Here is a 16,944-nt window from a genome sequence, read left to right as displayed (position 1 = left end):
GGTACCGGTGCATCCCCTCTCTCTATCAATCTATCTATCTCTGTCTCTCTCTCTCTCTCTCTCTCTCTCTCTCTCTCTCTCTCTCTCTCTCTCTCTCTCTCTCTCTCGCACTTTGGCTATGAGCTGGGCGCCTGATAAGCCAACATTCCCCACTTTCATCACTTAAAGCGCCCATCGTACAGGGCAAATGGAAAATGTAACCGGGGTGAAAAGGGTGTTATCTTTACTTAATTATGAATGTTGTTACATCAAGGCTGAAAATTCGTTATTTTTGTATTATATTTGCATTTAATCTTGTGGAAGTGCAGATCCCCTGTCCTCCACCAGGGGGTGCTGCAGCACCCTCAGCACCCCTACTTCCCACGGCCCTGAGCATATGTGTGGGCAGGAAAGGAGTGAGCAGAGAGTAGAGTAGTTGTCGATTTTTGTTCTGTTTTCTGTGACTATCCGCCTCACCCTCTCAGACTTTCAGTTGCGTGCGCTACTAAAGAGACGTGTAACCATGGAAACCAAACAATGGTGTAGCTGTATTAAAGTCGAGTGGAAACAGTACTGAGTAAATCTGATTTTGTCAGAAATCGGGAGAAATGCGGGAGAAATATGACCCCGGGAGGAAACCGGGAGAGGGCAATGAAATCGGGAGTCTCCCGCGAAAATCGGGAGGGTTGACAAGTATGGGAGTAACTGTAATTTCCTGTCCAGCTCCCGTCTCATTTCCTCTGTTCCTCTCTCTGTCACCCAGGTCAAATGTATCCAACAGCCCATCCTTTTTCATTCATTGCTCACTTCCTTTAAAGGCTTTTTCTCATGCAGATAATGACACCGTTTCCCACTAGTATCAACGTGAAACTGCTGTGTTTTACATTTCAAGGCAGCCATTGTTTTCCATTTAAAGCAGTTCTTGAAACTTGCTGAAACACTTGCTGTGCATTGAATATGCCTAACAGACTTGTCAGATTATCAAAACCAAGTGCTATGCGGGGAACATTAGATTTTTGCTATCCTCTTTACAATAACATTATCCGAAATAATAAACTTGAGGTTCATGGAGATGGAATAAATAAGTTTCAGGAGCAAAAGGTTGCCAAACAAAGCTACTTATTTTCTAAAACATCAAAGAATTCCTTGCAAAATTGATGTAATATAAAAACAATATTTGTAATAAATGGGCTTAAGCATGCAAAACCACTTTCATAGATTGTATTTACATAGTGCAATAATGATGAGTGCATAAAAAGACAAATTACCTACACAAATTCTGCAGACCACTAAAAGATATCTGCGCACATAATCATATTTTTAGAAGATTACCTCGTGGTGAAACACTTTTTAAGATCAGTTTTCAGATCTTTCAATGGATCGTAAACCATAAATACCACAGAAACAGCCCAAGGATATTCTGCCGGTTACTCGTTTCACATCAAAGCCCTTTTAGAAATGTTTTTCTTCTCCAACCTCTCCTCTGTCTCCTTGGCAAGGTTCCCTATTGTTTGAGTAAGACAGAAAAGAAATACAAAGGGAGAGTTACCACTCGCTCTTTTTTTATAGGGAAAAATACCACAATAAAACGAAAATGACATTTTTGTTGGATTCTCAAAGGGAATTGGATTTCAACCAGTGGGTGCCCCTACCTTCTGGATTTACTATCCATACTCCCATTCCCTTAGCTCTACTTACACTGGAAAGAACTCCCTTTCATTTTGTCTTTTGTGGTTTTCATAAGAAGTTGATATTGTTGGGAAAACCATACTTTCTGTTTTCTTTTTACTCAATTTATTTGTCTTTTTTCTGGCATTTCTAACACTAACCCTTATACAGTGAGCAGTGTTTCTCGCAGCATTGTATTCTTTTTGTGGGGGCACCGCACCGCACCCCCCCCCCCGGCAAGAAAAGCCAAAGGCCCCTTAACCTATTCCGGTGGCCCGCGCATCCACCCCCCCCTCAAATAAGAAAATACATGCAAGTTCATGGCTACTGTAGGCAACGTTCTTGTTGCTCTGTGTTGCGTTGTTAATGAGTGAGAACCGGAGTACCAAAGGCTAAGTGCCTTACTCAAGGGCACACTAGTAGTGGTGTTCCAGGCGGGATTTGAACTCGCAACCTTCCGTTCATCATTTTTTGGTGAGAATGAGAGGGGAACAGAGGAGAGAGTTATTTGAACAACAATCACTGTGATTGCATACTAAGCAGTTGTTGAGGAGGAATATCTCCCCTTGCTTTTCTTGAGGTTTGAAGGTTTTTTGGGATTTCTTTCCGTATCTGAAAAAGGATAGCAGGTGCCATATGTTGGAAAAAGTATGTTGGAAAAAAACTTCATTTTGGATTGCATTCATATTTGATGTTAAGGAGATGGGACAGCAAAAATCCACATAAAGAAGAAAGGAATGAAAAGAGGAAGAGAGGAATCAAGGGGATAGCTTTGAGATTTTGACTTGAGGCATTTGGAATTGATGAGGAGGAAATCCCTGACCGCCTTAAGAGGCTTCCTCTGAGGGTCTTTGAAAACACATGGGGCTGCCGTGGATCTTCGGCTCACGACTGATAGAAAACAGATTCCCCAGCTGTACAGTTCAAAAGTTATGTTCCAGAACGACACACTTTAAACGTCTCGAGGGGGATACCGCAACTTGTCACTTGAAAAATAAAAGATGACTTATTTTATGTAGTTTCTCAATAGTTTTTTTTACCACTGTTGTCGGAATGGTTCCGATTTTTCACTATAAAATGTCAAAAGTCAATGACAAGTGCCAATTGGAAGTTTCCAGAGACCAAAGGGACGTCACAAGGCGATCTTTTACTTTCTGACTGCGCAAAGTGTTCCCAATGGCTTACATTGCGTCATCAGAAGGTGTACGCAAAGGGTTGCATGATGTCTGCAGTTGTTCGAGAATATATTCAAACATTTAAACGACAATTAATTTGATTTTCTTTGTCTTCTTTGTCTTTGCAGTGACTTACAGTGGGGTCAGCTGTCCAGACCTTACTCCTCCACGGACCGAAGCAGTTCCCTGGGCTCCATGGAAAGCTTGGACACACCAACACCCACACCGCAGACATACTCTGACTCCCATATTTCCCCCGTCGACCCCGCCCTCTTCAACAACAAAAGAGACTCTGCCTACAGCTCATTCTCCGCCAGCTCAAACACATCTGACTACGCAACGGTGCCACTAAGGCCCGGTGAAGCCTGCTCCATGGATAACCTCCTGCAGGGGCTGGGGCCATCTTGTCAAGGCTACCCTGTCGGTGATACCTCGACCCTGGGGAGTTCATCTAGCGAGGCCCCGGATGACTTGCAGCTTATTGTTCTCAAGTCCAGGTCGCTCACCAGGCCGAGATCTAAAAACGTGGAGATAAAAGAGAGGCCTTCCTCCTGCTGTTATGAGGAGGAGCGGAGGGGAGGAGAATTTGAGATCATAAGAAATGGAAAAAAAGCAGCTGAGAGAAAGATGAACCCTCCTCAGCCTCCGACAAGGAAGGACAGTTTTAGGGCAACTCGGAGTCGCCCGAACGCCGCCAACAAACGTTGCGTCTCTGCTCCCATTGACATTTCCAGCGTTCCCTTTTACCAGGAAGTAAAGTCCTCTCTGAATGTTGAATCAGGAATTCAAAACGGCTTCCCTGCCCCAGAGGAATGTGGTAAGAATTTGAAAGAGGATACCCCGAACTCGCACTATATCCAAAGACAGACTGAAGACATTAGACATATCAGATGTGATATCAGTGCTAATAAAGACTACAATACAGAAACCACCTCAGAGACGTCCTCCCCAGTCCCCATGACTTCTCTTTGTCCTTCCTCCTTACCTGCCGAATCCTCCATGGAGGTTCAAGAGCGATCTCGTATCACGCGCTCAGAGATCAAGCACTCCCCGACGGGGCTTCACCGGCACAGCGCCCCCGCTAAACTCCTCGCTACACAGCTCCAGTTATTGGACTGTGAAAGTGACGCATCTTCATTGGAGCCTCGCAATCCGTCGGATACTTCTGATCCCTCCTTGTCCTCGTCTAGCAGCCAGTGGTCCTATTCATCGCTCCAGCCCACGAGGGAAGACCAAGAAACTTCCCACAACCACCCCAACGGACCGTCAAATAAATGGGGGGGTAGCCGTTGCTCCACCCCGGGATCTGTGTTCTTGGAAGATGATGAGGAGAGGCTAAATGGAACCACGGTTGAGCATCACCACCCTTGGGGCCGATCCGCGAGTGTCCCTGGGGAACAAACTGGATCGTCAATCAAGGGACAGTTGAGCTCAGACCAGATACTAGAGAGAGATTTCCAGCCTCTTAGTGCTGCTGCTAGTATGGATACTTTACTGGGAGAGCAGAGAGCAGTGGATAGAGGTAACATTGAGGAGAGTGTAGTAGGAGAGGACATGAAGAGGTCCCCGGCGTCTAAGAACCATCGCAGGAACCGCCGTCGCAACGAGCGATTTGCGACCAACCTCCGTAATGAGATCCAGAGGAAAAAGGCCCAGCTTCAGAAGAGCCGGGGCCCAGGAGGGTTGCTCTGTAGTGGGGAAACTGTGAAGGAGGAGGACCTCAATGAGGAAGGGGACGACCAGGACCTGCCTGTCCAGGAAAGGATTACCAAAGTTGCATTCGCCCGACCTGTTAGTCCCCAAATAAATGCCATCACCACAGCACCGGTCGAGAAAGCAAGCGATGTTTTGCAGACCCAGTCCACAAGCTACACTCAAGACAACAACCTATCCAGCTCCGTACAGATTCTGGACCCAGGAGTGCCACATTTTGGTGTTGGCGTCCGAGTGGTGGAGGAACCGGCTCCTGCTGGTAAAGCCCGTCGCTGGCGTTGGACCCCAGAGCACAAACTCCAACCAGAACCCGAATCGGAACGACGGTGTAGAATCTTGGATAAGGATCCGTTGGGACTCACAGGATCACGGCATGGGGTTTGTGCCTTCTCATCTTCATCCTCATACACTCGCTCCTCTTCTCGGAAGGACGAGTCCGAAATCCTTCCGTTTGCCGATAGAATGAAGTTTTTCGAGGAGACGAGCAAGAGTGTTTCCGGGCTTAACATGTCGAGTCGGAGGCAGAAAAAACCCGTCCAACAATCGGAGCACCAGGGAGGGGAGATTGGTCAACACCCAACCCAGAGAAGATACTCCTACCAGGGGGGACTTCTGCAGGAAAGCGACCCCCTTTCAAACTCTGTGGAGGCCAGGAGGCTTTCTATGAGTACCAGCAGGGAGAGGCAGAAGGAGAAGGAGAGAGAACAAGCGAGGGAAAGGGAGGAGAGGGCAAGGGAACGAGGGAGGGAAGAGAGGCTGAGAGAAAGGGAGAGGGATTTAGAAATGGAGATGGCAAGGCTGAGGGAGAGGGAACGAGAGGAGAGGGTGAGACAGTGGGAAAGGGAACGAGAGAGGGAGCTTGAGTTGGAGAGGGAGAAGGACATAGAGAGGGCCAGAGAGCAGGAACGTCTCGAAAAAGAAAGAGAGGAAGAGCTGAAGAGGGAGAAGGAAAGGGAAGATGCTCAGCTCAGCTCACATCAGGAGTTATATGGCGTCAAAGACAGAAATCAAGACTTCCAACACATCTTCCAGCCAAAGCCTCAGACGTTCTCCCATAGCCAAACCCAGAATCAAGTCACTCGATCGGCTTTCCATCCCGTCAACACCCCATCCCAGCCAATGGAGAGCCAGCAACCACTTCAGCAGGGACACACAGCGAGGAGCTACACACCCACAGAGGTGAGAGTGCTTATTCAAACATGCATCAATGTATTTGCAAATTCTGTTTCCCCCCATTGATCAAAGACACGTGCCGGTTTTTGTACGGGTCATGAAGGAGTCAGGGGTCGCCGGGGTTAGCTCTCTGTAGAGTTTGCTTTCCTGGGATCTGGATTATAAACTTGTCTCTGTCAGGTTTATGGACAAAAAGAGACAGAGAGTGATATGTGGCCTGAAAGAGTAGATGATAGAGATCTGGAGTGAGTTGAAGTTTTGGTCAGTTGCCATTTGGTCTTGAAATACATTCACTCAGAGGTGAGATACATATCACTTTATGATTTATTGAAATGTATTTGTTTTTCTAAATAAATTAGACTGTCCTGGTTGATCATTTGTGTACAGGGGTTGGTACGCTGTTGCCGGGCAGGATACATCTCCCTCACATGCTTTTAACTGTTACTAGCACTTATATTTTCTGTCAATAACTTTAAATTGTTGAAACAAAGGGTGGCCTGCAACCAAACCATTATTGTCAAAACATCTGATAATAGGGCTGCTCAATTAATCTTATTTTAACCGGGATTACGATTATGGCTTGCAACGATTACGAAAACAGAGTAATCGAAATAAAACGATTTTTTAAAAATTATTATTATTACTTTTTTTTTTTTATAATTCTTTTTTTTTTTCAGTTGAATTATACTTAAAGTTCAGGGGTAATCAACCAATAGTAATTCTCCAATAAATTGATATTTTCAAAGTCAATGAATAATCGCATTTAATAATCGCAATTAGAATTATTGACCCAAATAATCGAGATTATGATTTTTGCCATAATCGAGCACCCCTATCTGATAAACAAATGTCTATAGTCGAGCCAGTTTTGCATCACATTGAGACCTGAAAACCTAATTTTTAAGGCATCAATCTTGTTGGGACATAAACACGTTGTAATTGCAGCCATTAGCAAGTATGTTTACAAGGCAAACCGATCGCCAGCAGCAGGTCTGCTGAGCTGAATAACAGCCTGTGACCCTGCAGCACCGAAACCAAGTAGCGCCTCCCACAGAGAAAGATAAACTGTATAGCTTGCTGAAATCAGACTGTGGTTTGAGTCTGAGCTTAAATGACCACTGGAGACTGAAAACTATCTTTAAAATCAGAAAGGGTATTGAGTGGACACACTTGGATGGTGGAGTAGCAACTCGCTCCAAGTTCTCCGTGGTTGAACGGTTGGTTTGTAGTCGATCCTCGCATCCTGCATGCGGTCAGAGTCTGAAACTCTCATTGAAAATTCAAATAGCTCCTGGAGCTGAGAGAGATTGGGCAACAGCGGCGAACACTTGTGTCAGCGATAATAGCAGCGTTGGGTTACTTTGTCTACCACATATTTATTTGAGTGTCTTGGCGGGGGGTGCAGCCCTCGTTCTAAACGTTTGACTGTTCTGTGAACTTCAGCCCATTAGTAACCTTATCATGTGACCCCGAGCAAAGCTAAACTGACATTAGCCTTGGCCTCGATGCATCCAGCAGATATGTTGTGATCCTTTTCAAATGAAAGGTTGTTGCTTTGATGGCACACAGACAACCCCATGCGTTGAATTCCTGTTTCATATCTGCAGCCGACAACGACCAATATTTATAATGCTAACAGATGTAATCTAGATGGACAAAAGGGCTGTGATAAGACACATCGAAATACACTCATGCAAAATGAAACTCGTACATGTCATCTCTCACGTTACAATCCAAACACACAGTTCCAAATTTTGAGTAAAATTCAGTTCATTCGTGTTTGTATTGGGAAGGAAACACCGTGTTAGAATATATAGAAGTGTAACTGGCTCCTTACATTATTATTCTTTGTGGTCTGTCACTCAATGGGCTCTTATTTTAGGAAATGCTTACATTTTTATTGGCAAAATGTGACTATTAGATTTTACTTATTTTTATTATACATCATTTTCTTAAAGGAAAGTATGGAAAACATTGTATACCCAATGCTCATTCAAAATGAAACACACAATTAAAAATCATGTATTAAATGTTCAATGTATGTTTTGTTAGTTATGCAATTGTTTTAAAGTCAAGCCAAAAAAAAAAATCGAAACTATGCCATATTAAGGGTTTTTATTCAAAATATTCACTAATGGAAGCCAAAGGAAACTATACATTACAATATGCTCTTTTGAATCCCAAGAGACAATGGATTTAAATGCAGCGGGGGTGCATTCAGGCACTTGTGGTCTACACTTTATTATCACAAACTTATCAGTTGTTACCATTTTATGGATTTTATGATCTGTTGACAGAAAGTGACGGCCAAATATGTTAAATTTACATCGCACCAGTCCAACAAAAACACCATCCGAATGTTCAGATATACATTGCTGTGTGTGTGTGTGTGTGTGTGTGTGTGTGTGTGTGTGTGTGTGTGTGTGTGTGTGTGTGTGTGTGTGTGTGTGTGTGTGTGTGTGTGTGTGTGTGTGTGTGTGTGTGTGTGTGTGTGTGTGTGTGTGTGTGTGTGTGTGTGTGTGTGTGTGTGTGTGTGTGTGTGTGTGTGTGTGTGTGTGTGTGTGTGTGTGTGTGTGTGTGTGTGTGTGTGTGTGTGGGGCGCTGCTATCTGCCAGCTGCAGTATCTCTGACCAGTGACGCGGGGGCAATGAGTTCGTTCAGCATTCCTCTGCTGGGCAATAGAGCTGCTGAATGCTTTGTGCAGACGTTTCCTGTATGTGGACGTAATGCGCTTTGTTTCTTAGATCAACATTCAGACAGAGACATTCCCTTACCTACTCAATACCTGCTGTTTAATTATTAATCTACCCATTAAAGTGGATTTAGTGGTAACTTTTAGCAATTTATAAGGGAAGCTTTGTGTGAAAAGTAGTAATGTAACTACAGAACATTTCAACAGGTTTACAAAATTGAGTGCGAAACTTAATAGTTTACTGTTTGACAAAATAATCTTTAAACTGAGCAAACTATCTGCAGATGAAGACCTTGAGGAAGTTTGAACTGGATTCAGTTCATTCAAGTTACAAAGTGCTTAAAAAACGTCAAAACCATTCAATTGCATTGCCCATAATTAGATAAATATACTTTAAAAAGTCTGTCATCTCCATTTTAATTGAAAATAAAGAACAAAATTAAACGTGAGACTGCATCAACAGCACAAAAATAATTTTAAAAAAAGCTTATTGGCTGACAGAAAATAAACGACAACTAATTTATAATTGATTCATGATCAATCATTCATTTAAAGATTTAATTTTTTTTTAGCAAAAATGTTAACTTGAATATGATGAAAATATATTTATTTGAGTTTTGGACCAATAGTGAGACAAAACATTCACTCATAGTGATCTGTATTGACATTTTATAACTTACTATGTTGCTTATCAAGAACATAAGTGGTAGATTAATTGATTAATTGATAGTGGAAATGAGACTAAGAATTCAAAACAATTGAATGAGAAAAAGATTTCCAAAATGCTAAAATACCTCCACCTTAATGAACCTCATCACCATTAAAGTGTCCAGACGGGTGGAGCAGCACGCCCACTTCCTCTCAGCCGGGACGTGTGCTGACCAACACTTTGCACCAGATTGATTCCTTCCTTCATTCCTACCATGTTATTAACCGGCTTTTTAATGTCTTCCCCAGATGTATCCCGCCCGGCAACAGGAAGCGGCCAAGCTAAACAGGAAGTACAGCCTGACTGAGAGGTGAGCCACTTCCTGTCGCTGCCTCACACACACTCATATAAACAAGATCTTCTGAGTATTTCATATATTCCTTTCGACACACACTTCATCTCAGGTCGTCTGTGAGTGGGGTCCTTAGGTGGGGTCGCTCCATTGTGCATTGTGACGGAGGAAACCCCACTCAGTCATGCCTGGCTGTGATTTGACTATAATGAGCTCTAATCATCCATGCTTCAAAATGTGCCCATAATGATATGTGGTTGGATGGTGATTCCTGATAGAGAGAGGAGGGGGGGGGGGGGTTTAAGGACATGCATGGCCTGTAAAGAGAGACCCTTACTCATATCTGACCCGAGAGAAACAGAAGGAATGCAAAGAGGAAACATTTACTGTAATTTAACGACTGTTTTTGTTTCGTAACGTGGAAACAAGTGTAAAGGACAAACCCAAAATATATACAATGACAAATCATACACAGTCCCATTAAAACACATGACCTGAAAAGACATGTATACATAATTACACGTTCAAAAAACTCCAAATCAGCAGCTTTATCAGGACTGTGGTTTGTGGTATTTCCCTCCTGAATACAAATGAGGATGACCTGTTCCTTTAATGTTCTTTATCGCACCCCTTTACTCAAGTTTGCCAACAAGGAATCTTATATTTCAGTCACCCGAATCTCCATATGTTGTTGTTTTGTTGCGTAATATGGACATTAACTGCTGCATTAGACAATGTTTTTTTTCATTTCAAACCTTTATTTATCCAGGTTGATCCCATTGAGATCATTGATCTCTTTTTCAATGGAGACCTGCTCAAGTAGGTTCCACATGAAAAATAAAAACATAAACAGAACCACAAAAAGGACATCATACAGCATCATTACAGGGTTTACAATTTACAATAACTATCCACATGAGCAGGTACCGACAGCTTCCGATTGAGTAGCATCCAACCGAGCTTTAAAAACATTTAGTGGCACCAGATTGCTCAGAAATGGTCAAAGTACGAGTATAAAACAGTATAAGTACAAATAGAAAAACAATCCAAAATATAAACAATTCCATAACAGTTTGTTGCCAAGAAAACGTTACAGTCAACCTCACCTACACAGTCCCAATAACAAACTGAGTTTAAAAAAGTGTTAAATAATCGCTGAAGTGTAAAAACCTGTCTGTTTTTTCCACTTTACCAGACATACATACAAATTATAATCTACGCCCACACGTAGGTGCTTCTTTGTCTGTATGTTAAGTTAAGCCCTCACTCTTCCACATGCATTAGTGAGTGGTTTGTCATTAAGTCAACACGTTAAGCCATCCCTTTAACTATGCATCTCTAAAAACTTGAATTATACTTTAAGTAAGAAAAATACACCCTGAGTTATTCAAAGTCTAACACTCAAGATGTACAACTGTGGTTTGTGGTATCTCCCCTTGGTAGTGTCATAATGTTACTTCCCTCTGTATCTGTTTGTTGACATCGAAGTATGATTTGTAATGCTCTTCTCTCGCCAATATCTCCATATCCCAGGGACTACTCCAGACCTCCAGAGATCAACAGCCAGCTCCATCAGGGTCAGAGGAGCCACAGGCCGTCCGATGGAGAAGATCGTAACGGATTCTCCTTCCCTCCTCCGTCGGTGCCTCTCTCTCTCCGAGGCCGAGCCATGTCCGAAAACGACCTCCGCTTCGACGGCAACAACCAACGCTGGTCGCCCTCCATTTCTGTGTCCACCAGCCAGACGCTGAGCGAGGTGGAGGAGGGAGGAGGAGGAGGAGGAGGAGGAGGAGGAGGAGGAGGAGGAGGAGGAGGAGGAGTCATGGGAGGAGAAACTGCTAACACTTCACGGATGAACAGGAAGAAAACCCCGCCTCCACCGAGACCTCCACCCCCAAAATGGGAGCAGTTTCAACGCAGACGGGCGTCTAGCCACAGCCTTTTCTCCGCCTCTCCTCAATCCATCCCTTCATCTTTAGACCCCGCCCACTCCTCTTCTTCATGCATCCTTCCACCTCCCCCTCCAACCGATACGTCCAGACAGAGGTCCTTCAGTCTTCCTCCACAGAGGCAGGAAGTGTCCGAAAACTGCCCGAGATGCAACTGCAGCCAAACCCAGGCACTCTCATCCAATCAGAATCCAGCACAAACACAAGAGCACGCCTTCTCCCACGCTCCATCCAATCAGAATCCAGCACAAACACAAGAGCACGCCTTCTCCCGCGCTCCATCCAATCAGAATCCAGCACAAACACAAGAGCACGCCTTCTCCCACGCTCCATCCAATCAGAATCCAGCACAAACGCAGGAGCACGCCTTCTCCCACGCTCCATCGCATCAGAATCCAGCACAAACGCAGGAGCGCTCATTCTCCCACGCTCCATCCAATCAGAATCCAGCACAAACGCAGGAGCGCTCATTCTCCCACGCTCCATCCCATCAGAATCCAGCACAAACGCAGGAGCACGCCTTCTCCCACGCTCCATCCAATCAGAATCCAGCACAAACGCAGGAGCGCTCATTCTCCCACGCTCCATCCAATCAGAATCCAGCACAAACGCAGGATCACGCCTTCTCCCACGCTCCATCCAATCAGAATCCAGCACAAACGCAGGATCACGCCTTCTCCCACGCTCCATCCAATCAAATGCCGCATCAGGACCGGACTTTTACCGTAGCTCCGCCCAGTCCCATGTTCTCCAGGAGGGGCTTCAGACCAGTGGCTCCTCCCCAGGCAGAGAGAGACCTGATGGGGGTGTATTCTCAGCAGGAGAGGGGGGAGGTTTTATCCTCTCGACCTCCACCTCCACTTCCACCAAAAGAGAGCAGTAAGAACAGGTGAGCTCCGTAGTAAATTCTACATTTGGATGATATTTTACTGCAATTGAAAGTCACAATTAATGTCCAAGTGAACAGCCTCCCATTTGATCTTAGAACAGCAACCTCAATTGGAATCTTTAAAAGTAAATGAAAAGCCTATCTTTTTAATTATTATTATGTATCCAGGTTTCAATAATTGTGTTAATAAAGTCTATCTGTGTCCCTGCAGGGTATCTGAGATGATCATCAGCCCTGAGGAGGACAGAGTAACAGTGAAGCCTCTCAAAAACCACTCTAACATCAGACCTGGAGCAGAGTGGGAGAGAACTCCATCTCCCAGAGTTCATAGCGACTCAACCCTTCCACCTGTGATGGATAACGTCGGCTTGGTTTCCCCTCCTGAATCCTACCTCTTCCACAGCATCGAGCCCCAGAAGAGCTCTCTCGAACCAGGGAACGAATCAGAAACCACCCTGAGCCCAAGTCCCGCCCACAGCCTGGACGCAGAGCTGGACATCCCCATGGAGACGGACATCGACGACTTCCAGGAGGAGGACGTGCTTCTGGCCGAGGACGAGCCAATCACCAGCGAGCTGCCGTGCTTCGCTCTGCCGGTGACTGTGCTGGAGACGGACATCGACACGTTGGAGGAGGAGAGCGGAGGAGAGAGGCTGAGTCTGGAGGAGCTCTTCCCCCAAAACAGTGAGGGGGAGTCGGGTAGAGAGAGCTGGAGAGGAGCCTATCAGAGCCCGGAGCACAACAACAACAGCCTGGACAGGTGTGTGTGTGTGTGTGTGTGTGTGTGTGTGTGTGTGTGTGTGTGTGTGTGTGTGTGTGTGTGTGTGTGTGTGTGTGTGTGTGTGTGTGTGTGTGTGTGTGTGTGTGTGTGTGTGTGTGTGTGTGTGTGTGTGTGTGTGTGTGTGTGTGTGTGTGTGTGTGTGTGTGTGTGTGTGTGTGTGTGTGTGTGTGTGTGTGTGTGTGTGTGTGTGTGTGTGTGTGTGTGTGTGTGTGTGTGTGTGTGTGTGTGTGTGTGTGTGTGTGTGTGTGTGTGTGTGTGTGTGTGTGTGTGTGTGTGTGTGAGCTTATTCCCCGTTTCCCACAACCTTTCCAGAGCACCTTGCTGCAGCCAAGTTTTTTCTAAAGTTTTTTTAACTCTCCCTGTTACAAATGTTTTGTTTTGCCAACACAGGTGCCACCTGGGTAATTACTGCCACATATGACAGAAGGACAAGTCCTATATTTGTACATTAAATTAGCATTGGAATCCAGTTTCGATGAAGACCATAACACATGAATCAGAATCAGAATACTTTAGGCAATTGATGGCAAAGTAATTGGGAGGTAATTGAGAGGTGCTCCATTGTAGAATTAAATACATAAAAATACAAAAATGTAAATGTACAAATATTTCTATAAACTTAAGTAGTTAAAGTAATGTCAATAAAAAAAATACAAATATTTATTCAAACATAAAGTAAAATACTCAATAAAGTAAAAGTATTAGGGCTGTCAGTCGATTAAAATATTTAATCGCAAATTAATCGCACATTTTTTGTCTGTTCTAAATGCACCTTAGAGGGATATTTTTCAAGTTTTGAATACTCTTATCAAGCAGTGTGCTTGAATATATAATATATATTACCATAAAAAGATAAAATAACACTGTATTTTTATATACAAATATTTATTTAAACGTAAGAATATTTAAAAGTAAGAATGCCCATTAAAGGCTCAAACAAATATTTCTATAAAAATACAAGAAGTTAAACCTAAATGTCCAACAAAAGGTGGATTTGAATGATTTCCTTTGTATTTATTTGTCTGTTAACCCCCAGCTTGTTTTGAACTTCTTCATCATCTGGTCTCCAGTTCCACTCTGCCTCTTATTTGCTTGTTTGGAGCTAACATGTTTCCCATATGCCCTTTTTGTTTTCCTTCTGCCTCCCTTTAGCCCACGTAATTGACTGCATTTCTTGTTTATGTACTTTTCTAATCACTGTATTTACGACCTCGTGTCTGCTTCATATCGCTCCGCTCTGTGTTTTATCTGTGCGTAAATAAAATAAACTGTTTTCCCCTCAGGCGCTCCGGAGCCAGCTCCAGCTGCTCGTCGTATTACAGCACGTCGGCCGCCAAGGCCCAGCTCCTGTCTCAGATGAAGGACTTCACAGATACCAGAGAGCGGGACGAGGACGACGAGCTCATCTACAAGGTAACACACACACGCACGCACACACACACACGCAAACACACACGCACGCAAGCACGCACGCACACACACACACACACACACACACACACACACACACACACACACACACACACACACACACACACACACACACACACACACACACACACACACTGACTTTCAGAATCAGAATACCTTTGTTCGTCCCACAGAGGAGAAGGTAACATTTGTTTGTTACTTTTTATACAGAATGAACTTTCACTTTTTTCTAAGAATTCACTTTTCTCAAATTGCGATAATTATCTCAGTGTAATATTTTTTTCTCTGAATTCTGACTTGTTTAAAAAAAAATACTTTTTCCCTCAGAATTGACTTTTTTCACAGCTTTGACTTTTTTTTACAGAACAAACTTTTTTCTTGAGATTTTTATTTTTTTTCTCAAATTTGACATTTAACTCAGAATAATATTTTTGTCTCCGAATTTTTACATTTTTTCTCAAAATTCGGACTTATTTCTGAAGAATGAACTTTTTCCTTGAAATGTTGACTTTTTTTCTCAAGCATGACTTTTTTCTCAGAATTAGCTTTTTCTTAGTATTTTGACTTTTTTCAGATTCCTGACTTTTTTCTAAGAATTCACTTTTTTCTCAAATTTGACATTTATCTATTCTTTTTCTCAGAATTCTGACTTATTGCTAAAGAAAAATATTTTTTTTCATCAGAATTGACTTTTTTCACAGTTTTGACTTTTTTTTGCAGAATTAACTTTTTCCTCACAATTTTTACTTTTTTCTCAAATTTGACATTTAGCTCAGTCATATTTTTTTCTCAGAATTCGGACTTATTTTTAAGAATTAACTTTTTCCTCGAAATGCTGACTTTTTTCTCCGAATTAGCTTTTTCTTAGTATTTTGACTTTTTTCAGACCCCTGACTTTTTTCTAAGAACTCACTTTTTTCTCAAATTTGACAATTATCTCCCAAATTTTGACTTTTTTCTCAGAATTCTGACTTATTTCTCCAAAAAAATACTTTTTCCATCAGAATTGACTTTTTTCACAGTTTTGACTTTTTTCTACAGAATTAACTTTTTCTCAATATTTTGAAATTTTCTCCGATATCTGACTTTTTCCTAAGAATTCTGACTTATTTTTAAAAAAATAGACTTTTTTTATCGCTACAATCAGTGTTTCCCAGACAAAGCAGTTTAGTGTATTTGTTTATAGTGTCGTGGACAGTCCCCATTGTCACACAAAACAATAAGTGGGGCAGCTTTAGCCAACATTGCTAATTCCCAGCTGTTGTCCCCAGCCAGTCCCCTAGACACCTTTTTAAAATCACAACACATCAACAGCATTTGATGAAGAACCTGTAAACTTCTCTGATAAGTAACCACTAATGATGTGAAGCTGACAACAGTGAGGTGTTGCCTGTTATCTCTAGATTGGCTTGTTTTAACATTGACTCCATGTGTGATGCAGAAACAGCTGATGGAGAGCCTGAGGAAGAAGCTGGGTGTGCTGAGGGAAGCTCAGAGAGGACTGCAGGAAGACATCAGAGCCAACGCCCAGCTGGGGGAGGAGGTGGGAATCTGTCTTTCTTTATTCTCTTTTATTTGTAACATCCATAACTGGATGTAGTCAAAGTAAGGGAACTTAAACGCACTAACAATGCAAAATGTTTAAAAATATTCACTGTTCAAGGATTAAAGGAGGTCTTCATAATACATAATGTTATGTTTGACATGTTTTCTTGATGAATTACAGTAAAATAAACTATTAAATCTACAAGAAACAAGCAAATAATTCCCTTTTTAGGAAATTATACCTGTGAACTTCTCTGATTTCAGACTCGCACTCATTCATTCATTATTGAATTGTGCACCTTGCATTTTCTATTGCACAATAATCTGTACATCGAAGGTTTAAGCACTGAGGGATGCAAAATGTCCAAAGTGCAGGTTTTGAGTTACTTTGAGACACGGTTTGATATTTAATCACAGTTTGGCCATGTTACATGCCGAAACCAACCACATTTTGGACATTTCGTGACTGAAAACACAGAAAGAAAACCAATGTTAAAGGTCTCCGATCAGGATCCCTGTTGTACTCCTAGGATCCATTTGATCTTAGAACGGCAACCTTAATTGGAATTTTAAAAAGTAAATTAAAGACCTATCTTTTTAATTTGGCTTATCATTTTTTGTAGTATCACTGTTCTTGTTTTCTTGTTTTAACATATTTTAATGATGTTCCTCATTTGTTATTGTGATCTTTTGTCATACTCTGTAAAGCACTTTGGGCTGCGCCAAGCATGAAAGGTGCTATATAAATAACGTTGTTTATTACGATAATACTTTAATGGTCAGATCAAGTCTGTAATTGGACTTGCATCACAGCAGCTCCATGTATAAGGGTAGTGGTGGTCTGTAGGATAGTGGTGGTCTAATGGATAGTGAGGTAGGCTGAAGATCGGAAGGTTGTGAGTTCAAATCCCACCAGGAACACCTTGAGTAAGGCACTTAGCCCTTAGT

The 16,944-nt window shown here is 42.8% G+C and overlaps 1 protein-coding gene across 2 annotated transcripts in view; it reads left to right on the top strand.

The window, feature by feature from the left end:
- The window catches only part of shroom4 (shroom family member 4), an 80,544-nt gene that overhangs the window by 58,953 nt on the left and 4,647 nt on the right, over nt 1-16,944 (top strand). For both annotated transcript variants that reach the window (XM_079672177.1, XM_079672178.1), the window contains 6 exons: nt 2,951-5,714; nt 9,358-9,419; nt 10,935-12,239; nt 12,451-12,999; nt 14,304-14,433; nt 15,893-15,994. In XM_079672177.1, the coding sequence (XP_079528303.1) occupies nt 2,951-5,714; nt 9,358-9,419; nt 10,935-12,239; nt 12,451-12,999; nt 14,304-14,433; nt 15,893-15,994 (4,912 nt within the window). The remainder of the gene's footprint in view (nt 1-2,950; nt 5,715-9,357; nt 9,420-10,934; nt 12,240-12,450; nt 13,000-14,303; nt 14,434-15,892; nt 15,995-16,944) is intronic.

Source organism: Notothenia rossii (genome assembly GCF_949606895.1).
Source record: "Notothenia rossii genome assembly, chromosome: 3".
NCBI lineage: Eukaryota > Metazoa > Chordata > Actinopteri > Perciformes > Nototheniidae > Notothenia > Notothenia rossii.
The sequence above is the reverse complement of the archived record's forward strand: the minus strand, read 5'-3'. Positions and strand labels throughout refer to the sequence as shown.